This window comes from Primulina huaijiensis, chromosome 4 (assembly GCF_012295235.1).
Source record: "Primulina huaijiensis isolate GDHJ02 chromosome 4, ASM1229523v2, whole genome shotgun sequence".
Classification (NCBI taxonomy): domain Eukaryota; kingdom Viridiplantae; phylum Streptophyta; class Magnoliopsida; order Lamiales; family Gesneriaceae; genus Primulina; species Primulina huaijiensis.
The window spans coordinates 15,332,063-15,341,577 of NC_133309.1; the positions used below are offsets into that span (position 1 = coordinate 15,332,063).

A 9,515-nucleotide genomic window follows, 5' to 3' on the forward strand; every position below is an offset into this window, starting at 1 on the left:
ATATAAACGAGTGTGTAGCCCCTGAATCTAGTAGTGTATGTGTTGCAACAACTGAAATATATATACTTCCTGCGACAAAACATACCATCAAATCTAATAGAGTTGAACTTAAGGAATTTCTTATCGGAAATTAATCCAAAATCCTTGAAAAATTCACTGCATTAACCCAAACATCGTTTTCCAAAAATTCAAAATTGACCCTCAGAAAAAATCGAAAATTGCACTTTAGTCCTTCTATTATTCGAAAATTACAACATGACCCTATTCTCATTTTCGAATCCAAATCCCAAAAATTGATAAAATTTTGAAAATCTCACCACTAAATCCCCAAAATTACAGAAGTTTTGAAATTAGTCCCAAAAATCTCGATTTTTCAATTCAGTCCCCCAAATTAAACGCTATTACAATTACGCCCTACTATTTTCCCATAAAACAATTAAATTAGAAATCTCAACTAGGTAGAAAATGCATCCTAATTCTTCTAGGTTTTCAATCCCATAATTCAGTTCTCATAATAATCAAATCATCAAGTGCAATCAAAATGGTAAACATATGAAAACTTAAGTGTAATGGTTACCGATGATCAGAGTAGAATCTGGCTCTGCCTTAGCCTCCTCGGCATGCATCACATATGCCCTGACGGTAGCGGGACCCTTGTTCTGAGGGAAATCTATAGCTTTGTGCCCCTCCTGTTTGCATACGAAGCATCTGTAGGTGCCCCACATGCAATTGCCATATTGATATTTGTTGCACTGTGAAACAACCCACTCCCATGACAATAAAAGTTAATAGAAATAACGTATGCGGAAGCATTTCAATTAAAAGGGAAAGTACTAAATAGCATTTACATTATAACCATTTCTTAAAACTAGCAACATTACTAGTCACAACATATTATCTATACATAATTAAAAGTCAATACAAAGTTTTCCCATCATTCATTACCAAAATACATGATATTTTAAAGCTTTACACATGTTCACTCCACCACAATTTAAAGTGACATAAATTTCTCATAGCATTTTATATGACTTCTCCCGCCTCGAACAATCCATTTCAGTCCTTTTTATCATCTGCATCACATGACATTAAATGGAATGATAATAAACTCAGTGAATAGAAAGTTGTACGTAGCAATTACATACATATATCTTTGGCTTAAAACATGGCTATGGCAATGGCGTTTTGGCAATGACAATGAAGAATGAATCATAAGTCTCAAATCAATTTAAAGGGTATCATGTCATGAATTAAAGGAAGGAAATGACAGTGCTGTGACCTGTGACCTGTGGCAAGTATCACTTTGATATAAATATCAAAGCTGTGAGAGATACTCATAATCATGTGATTGGCCAATGACATGCATGTATTACTATCATTCCTTGGCTTTAATCATAGGGAACTTCATTTAGGCATTTTAACAAATATTTGGTAGGCAACAATAAAGTACTAGCTCCTTATCAATGAATTCAATGGTATTCTTGGCTCAATGAACAAATAACAATACATACATCAATAATCTAACAATGGAAGGAGCTAGACATCAATTAACATGACTTATATACATATATATCATGTGAGCACTTGAAAGGAAACTTCTACTTACAACCCACAAGCACTTGGTTGTTATGATCACCTTGAAGGAGTTCCTATAATATAATACATGAATTCAACTATTAAGCCATCAACCAAACCATCCATTGCCTTCAATTCCTTAAACTCTCTATCAACTTAAGAATATAAAATTCTTACCTTGTAGCTTGAAATATAGGTAGGAGATACAATAATTTCACTATAAGAACCCTTGAATTTGAAGTAGAGATTGAAGGCAAGAAAACCTTGAAAGGAGAAGGCAAGAAACGATGGGAGAAGGAAAAGAACGGAATGAATTGGGTATAAACATCTATACTAATCCATAAATACGCCTTCAAAATACACCAAAAACGTGTTTTCTATGCCATAGACACGGACCCCGTGCCCCCCTCCGTGTAGAGGTCCGTGTACACACTGGAAATCACTCATTTTTCTTGGCATGACCCGGACCCCGTGTACAGGTCCGTTTACCCTCTGTCCAAGGGCCAAAACTGCACTTTTTCTATCCGAATTAGCAAAAGTGGTCAACATGAAAGTTGTAGCCCTATGTGTTTTCTTGAATCTCCCACTAGTTTCAGGTCATTTGGAGGTCTGAGTAAAACGTTATGTCCATTCTCCCAACATGTGTCAGTGCAGGAACAAAGATACATATGACCCACTTCGGGTCACTTTTGACTCATCTTTCTCAACTATTTAAACAAAACTCAAAACATGAAAGTTATAGCCTTTTATCTTATCTTTTTAATGGAATTAACCTCACATCAATTGGATCAATATACAAAACATAATACAAAAAACCACAACTACTGCCACATTTATCTTACCGTTTCTGCACCTCTATTTCTTATTTGGCTCAAAAACAACTTTCTATTCTACCTATTCATTTCTTTAATCATCACCAACTACGAACATAATACCAAAACAATAACCATAAACAATAACCATATTTTAACTATTCCAATAAACATAACCATTACAAATAATCTCAACCATCAAACAATATGAAATATCCATTACCATAATAAACCATAAATATCCAATAACCATATTTCGTAAGCACCCAACCAAAAATAATATCATAAACAATAAAATGCTAAAAGGTTGCGATATTACAATCTCCCCTCCTTATAAAAATTTCGTTCCCGAAATTTGCTTACCGTCAAATAAATTCGGATAACGATGTTTCATCTCCTCTTCCGGTTCCCATGTGGCCTCTTCAATAACATGATTCCTCCAAAGAACTTTGACTAGGCATTTTTCTTTATTCTTCAACACTTTAACTTTGCGATCAAGAATTTGAACCGGCATTTCCTCGTAGCTTAAGTTGGGCAAAAGATCCAATGAGTCGTACCGAAGAACATGAGAAGGATTAGAATGGTACTTACGTAGCATTGAAACATGAAATACATTTTGAACTAGATCCAAGTCCGGTGGTAATGCAAGACGATAGGCTCGGTCTCCAATCTTATCTAGAATCTCAAATGGCCCAATGTATCGAGGACTTAACTTACCTTTCTTGCCAAATCGCATAACTCCCTTGAGAGGAGCTATCTTAATAAATACATGATCACCAACCTCGAATGCTAAAGGTCGTCGTCGAACATCAGCATAACTCTTCTGTCGAGACGGAGCGGTTCTCATTTTTTCTTGGATCAATGCCACAACATCTGCTGTCTGTTGAACCAACTCCGGGCCCAACATCTTTCTTTCACCTACCTCTTCCCAATACAAAGGAGAATGTCACTTTCTTCCGTATAAAGCTTCATAAGGTTCCATTCCAATTGAAGACTTGTAGCTGTTATCATACATGAATTCAACAAGAGGCAATTTGGAATCCCAACTTCCCGGGAAATCAATTGTGCAAGATCGTAACATATCTTCAAGAATTTGAATCATCCTTTCTGACTGCCCGTCACTCTGAGGATGATATTTTGTGCTAAAAGCCAAATTTGTACCCAAAGCTCTGTGCAAGCTCTTCCAGAATTCAGAAGTAAACCTCGGGTCACGATCATATATGATGGACACAGGGATTCCATGGAGTCTTACAATTTCAGCTACATAGACCTCAGCATACTGGTTCATTGTAAACGTCGTCTTGACCAGAAGAAAATGAGCCGACTTGGTTAACCTGTCAACAATTACCCAGATGGAATTGTAACCCTTTGATGTTCTTGGAAGTCCTGTTGCAAAATCCATGGTAATGTGCTCCCACTTCCATTGAGGTATCGGGAGAGATAGCAAAGTCCCAGCAGGTCTTTGAGGCTCAATCTTAACCTGCTGATAGGTTAGACATTCAGAAATAAATAACATGATATCTTTCTTCATACCTGGCCACCAATAAAGACGTCGAAGATCCTGATACATTTTGGTACTGCCAGGATGCACTGAATAAGGCGCTGAATGAGCTTCAATAAGAACATCTTTAGGAATATCATCCCCTACAGGAACACAAATTCTACCTCGAAAGGTCAACAACCCAGTACTATTCAACCCAAACTCAGAAACTCCTGTCAAATCACTTTTATTCTTCAACTCTAATAACTGAAGATCTAGCTGTTGTTCCTTTAAAATTCGATCAATTAAAGTAGAGTGAAGAACTAATGCAGATAACTGATTTACTGTACCTGGAGATACCAGATGTAATATCCAAGCTTGGTGATCGGTACGGTTTAAGATTTAATATGTTTATTGACTCCTTGGTTAAGTTTAAGTATAGTTTTGATGTTAAGAGATGAGATTTATGATTTATGGTATTGTGTTTATAGATGATGCGTAGTTATATTGTAGCGGCGTTGCGAGTAAATTCATGATAATTCGTATGTTGAGCCAATTGGTATCAGGCCAATTGGAGTGGCTAGATAAGACATAGAGGTGTAACTTTCATGTTTTGAGTTTTGTTCAACTCATTGTGGAAGACAAGCCAAAAGCGCCCCGAAGTGTGTCGCGCGTATCGTCGTTCCTATAATGACACATGTTGGGAGAATGAGCATAACGTTTTCCTCAGACATTCAAATGTCATGAAGCTAATTGGAGATGCAAGCCAAGACATAGAGCTACAACTTTCATGTTTACCACTTTTTCAAATTAAGTCAGGAAGAGGCGTTTCGGAGGCGATCTTTGAGGCGGCTGTGCGCAGAACGGCGCTCGAGCGGTAATTTATGACCGCCCGTGCGCCACCGGTTCTGTAAATTTTGTACCGGACAGTATGGTCCACGCCCAAGCGGTAATTTATGACCGCCCGAGCGCCAGCTCAGTACAAAAGCGCGTTCTGGGTGAATTCAGGCATAAAACCGATTGAAACTCTCATTTTCTTCATTTCCCTTCTCTTCTTTTTCTCTCCTCCAACGTTTCCAAGTAGGGTTCTTCATTTTCTTCTTATCCTTTCTTTCAATCAAGCAATTAATCTTCAATCCGGAGTTGGAACTTCATCTTTTTAGAAAAAGGACAAAGGTAAGTGGTTTTTCTTCTTGTTCTTGAGTTATTGAAGATGGTGGAGTTAGGGGATGATAAGTGTGATAGATGTATTGTGATAAATAGTAATTTAATGTTATTATTTGGGTGTTGATGGTTAGTTTTTGGGTTTATTATTGTAGGATCACCATCAAGGTTTAAGAAACCAAGTGCTACAAGTGTTGTAAGTGGAATTTCATTTCTTGTGCTCACATGATAATATATGTATTGTGTTTCAATGGTTTTAAAGTGTAATTCCCTTCCATTTGATTCATGCTATGTATTAATATACCTTGTTGTATATTAGAGGCATTTTATGTCTCAACCATGTCAAAGGGAATACAAGAGAAAAGATAGTCCTCAAAGTGTTTGTTTTAATGCCAAAGAGAGAATTTAAATGCTTTATTGGATTGATAGATACATAGTCAGAGATTGCATGCAATAAGTTGATCAACGACCATAGGCTTACATCCCTCAGAGTTATCGATTCATATCGATGGGATAGCGGCACAGAGACAGAGATACTATATAGATATCAATCCAACAGAGAAAAGAGAAATACCATCGTTATTATTATTCATTCTATGATATTCATATTTCAGAGTTGATGGTATTTAATGTTTTCAAAGCCACGTTTTACAGAGTATAGTATATGTACATTGCTATGTAAGAGTTCCACTTGCTGAGTTTCATACTCATTTCAGTTATTCATGTGATGCAGATAAGAGTGACGGGCCGGGACGTTGATTGGAGCCGGGGTCATATGCATAAGAGAGGGAAGGAAGAAGACTATTTTGCAAGTATTTTGACATGATCACAAAAATGATGTTTTGTATTTTGTTGCCTCATTTGATTGATCATGTATTAACTTTTGTTTATATATTGAAATGTATTTTAAATCCTTCCTCCCTTCAAAGAAAATTTTAAATTCCGCTGTTATTTTATGAAATCGGGTCAGAGCGTTACATTTATTGGTATCAGAGCCCCGTTCTTCGGACCAATGCATATGACTTCGTCTACTTTCAACAGTCCGGGTATGTCTTCTTCTACATCTATTCATTGTTATCTATTGATAAATATTACGTGAGCACATTGTAGGAGTATGCCTCCTAAGAGAAAGGCTTCAGAGGGTGAGGATAGTTCTTCCTCTAGAGTTGTCGATGAGTTCGGCAAGTTACTAAAAGAGCAAGCCAAGGTCCATAGTGAGCAGATCCAGCAGTTGCTCCGTATGCAAGGTACAGGCCAAGGTAGAGGACAAGGAAGAGGCCCAGTGGTTCAAGAAGTTGGAACCGATGGGGTATTTTCTGCTTTCAAGAGGATGGCTCCGTCGGAATTTGCAGGAAGCACTGATCCATTGGTGGCTGTAGAGTGGGTCAAAGATCTTGAGGCGATATTTGATCATCTCAAGTATGAAGACAAAGACAGAGTTGGATGTGCAGTGTTCATGTTAGTCAAAGCTGAACGCATTTGGTGGAATGCTACCAAGGTAAGTATTAATGTTCCGGCAATGAAGTGGCAAGAGTTCACGGATCTTTTCTATGACAAGTACTTCCCAGATGCACTTCGACCTAGGGAGGTAACTGAATTTCTAGAGCTTCGTCAAGGAGGTATGAATGTTGATGAGTATATTCTGAAGTTCGAGGAGGGCTGTCTGTTTGCCCCATATATTGCCTCCAATGACAAAACAAGGGTGCTCATTTCATTAGAGGCCTTCGAGCAGAGATCAGGAGGGACATCAATATGTCTAAGGCTGTGACATTTAATGAGATTGTGGCTAAGGCTTTGTTAGCCGAGCAAGATGAGAAAGACAGTGCCAGAGAGAGACAGACGAGGCAGCAGTTTGTTGCTCAAAGAGGTCAAGGTTCGAGCCAAAGAGGAAAGGACCATTTTAAAGGGAAAGGCAAGATAGAGCCGAGTTCTAAAGCACCGACAGTTCCATCTGATCCAGAGAAGCCGTTGTGTCCCAAGTGTAGTAGGCATCATAGGGGAGAGTGCAGATTTGGTACTCACACTTCCTATCGATGTGGTACTGCAGGCCATATTGCTAAGGACTGTCCGAGAGGATCGAGTAAAGAGAAGGTGCAGGGTCGCATCTTCACCATGACGAAGGAAGGTATAAACCCTGATTCTTCTGTGATCTCTAGCACTATCTTAATTTCAGGCAGAGTAGCTACGACATTGATTGATACAGGTGCTACTCATTCTTTTATGTCTGAACTATTTTTGAGATCTTTGGGTTTAGTTCCTTCTATTCTTCCCCTCCAGTTTAATGTTGTATTGCCTTCGGGAGATGTGTTGTGCCCGACGTCTATTGTGTATGCTTGTTCTGTTCAAATCGATGGGCGAGTGGTTTATGCCGATTTGATTGTTATTCCGATGGTTGCGTTTGATATTATACTTGGCATGGATTGGCTATCAACTTACCGTGCAGTGATTGATTGCGTTGCTAAGACGGTGAAATTTGCAGATGATGGAAATAAGGAAGGTATGCTTGCCAGTGCAGGTACTTCGCTGGTCCTTCCTTTTATTTCGTGTCTTGAGGCTAAGAAGTTGTTGTTTAGAGGTTGTGATGGGTTTTTGGCTTCGATTGTGGATATGGATAGAATTGTGAAGTTGAATCTTGATGATATTGATGTTGTGAGAGAGTTCCCTGATGTATTTGAGGATGATGTGCCGGGTTTACCGCCGGACAGAGATGTGGAGTTTGTGATTGATTTAGTCCCAGGTACGGTTCCTATTTCTAAGGCTCCGTACAGAATGGCCCCTACAGAGATGAAGGAGTTGAAGACGCAGTTGCAGGATCTATTAGATAAGGGTTTTATTCGGCCGAGTTCTTCGCCTTGGGGAGCTCCGGTTCTTTTTGTTAAGAAGAAAGATGGGTCTTTGCGGCTGTTCATTGATTACAGAGAAATCAACAAAGTGACGATTAAGAATAAATATCCGTTGCCACGGATTGATGACCTTTTTGACCAACTGCATGGGGCTACGGTGTTTTCGAAGATTGATCTACGATCTGGCTATTATCAGTTGAAAGTTAGGGAGTCTGATATCCCTAAGACGGCGTTTCGGACCAGGTATGGGCATTACGAATTTCTTGTGATGTCGTTTGGTCTGACTAATGCTCCTTCAGTCTTTATGGATCTTATGAACCGGGTGTTCAAGCCGTATTTGGATAGCTTTGTCATTGTTTTCATCGATGATATATTGATTTATTCCAAGACTAGAGAGCTTCATGCAGAGCACCTCAGAGTTGTTCTTCAATTGTTGAGGGAGAAGAGGTTGTATGCTAAGTTGAAGAAATGTGAGTTCTGTTTAGAGCAGATTTCTTTCTTAGGCCATGTTGTCTCGAAGGATGGGTTAGCTGTTGATCCAGCGGAAATAGAGGCGATACAAAAGTGGCCTATCCCTACCACTATATCAGAGGTACGCAGTTTTCTTGGTTTGGCGGGTTATTATCGTCGATTTATTTAAGATTTTTCCAAAATTGCCCTGCCATTAACCAATTTGACGAGGAAGACTGTGAAGTTTGAGTGGTCCAATGAATGCCAAAGAGGATTTCAGGAGATGAAAGATAAGTTGACGACAGCTCCGGTAGTTGCATTGCCCAGTGGTACAGGGGACTTTGTTGTTTATATCGATGCGTCGAAGAAGGGTCTTGGTGCAGTGCTGATGCGGCGTGGAAAGGTTATGGCTTATGCCTCTCGTCAGTTGAAAGATTATGAGAAGAATTACCCTACGCATGATTTGGAGCTGGCAGCTGTGGTTTTCGCCCTGAAAATCTGGAGACATTATTTATATGGCAAAAAATGTGAAATTTTCACGGACCACAAGAGTTTAAAGTATTTGTTTTCCCAGAAAGAGCTCAATATGCGACAGAGGCGGTGGTTAGAGCTTGTCAAAGATTATGATGTGCCGATTAGTTATCACCCAAGGAAGGCGAATGTTGTAGCGGATGCATTGAGTCGTAAGTCAAGTTCTTCTTTGAGTTCTATGATTCAGAAGCCGTTGTTGTTGGACTTGCAACGAGAGGAGATAGCTTTGGTGGTTCCAGGAACCATTGCTCGTTTTTCAGCGTTGGTTATTCGGGCTACATTGACGGACAGGATCCGTAGAGAGCAGGCTATTGATGTTCAGTTGTTAGAGTTGAGAGCTAGAGCAGAGGAGAGAGGTAATTCAGAGTTCTCGACGAATGGAGATGGTTTGGTGACGTTTAGAGGCCGTATTTGCATTCCTGCTGGTGATGATATTCGGCGAGACGTCTTGACAGAGGCACATACCGCGCCATACTCGATACATCCAGGCAGCACTAAGATGTATCAGGATCTTCGTAGACTCTCTTGGTGGCCAGGTATGAAGAAAGATATTGCCATGTTTATTTCTCAGTGCCTAACTTGTCAGCAGGTGAAGATCGAGCACCAGAGACCTGCTGGGACATTGCTATCATTGCCGATTCCTCAATGGAAATGGGAGCA

General features: G+C 39.5%; 1 protein-coding gene across 1 annotated transcript in view; it reads right to left on the reverse strand.

Moving 5' to 3' along the window:
- Positions 1 to 3,333: 3,333 nt before the first annotated feature.
- LOC140974915 (uncharacterized) overlaps positions 3,334 to 9,515 on the reverse strand; it is a 10,678-nt gene continuing 4,496 nt past the window's right edge. The window contains exons 4-5 of the mRNA XM_073438406.1: positions 3,979 to 4,155; positions 3,334 to 3,867 (exon numbers count right to left, since the gene is read on the reverse strand). Of these exons, the coding sequence (XP_073294507.1) occupies positions 3,334 to 3,867; positions 3,979 to 4,155 (711 nt within the window). The remainder of the gene's footprint in view (positions 3,868 to 3,978; positions 4,156 to 9,515) is intronic.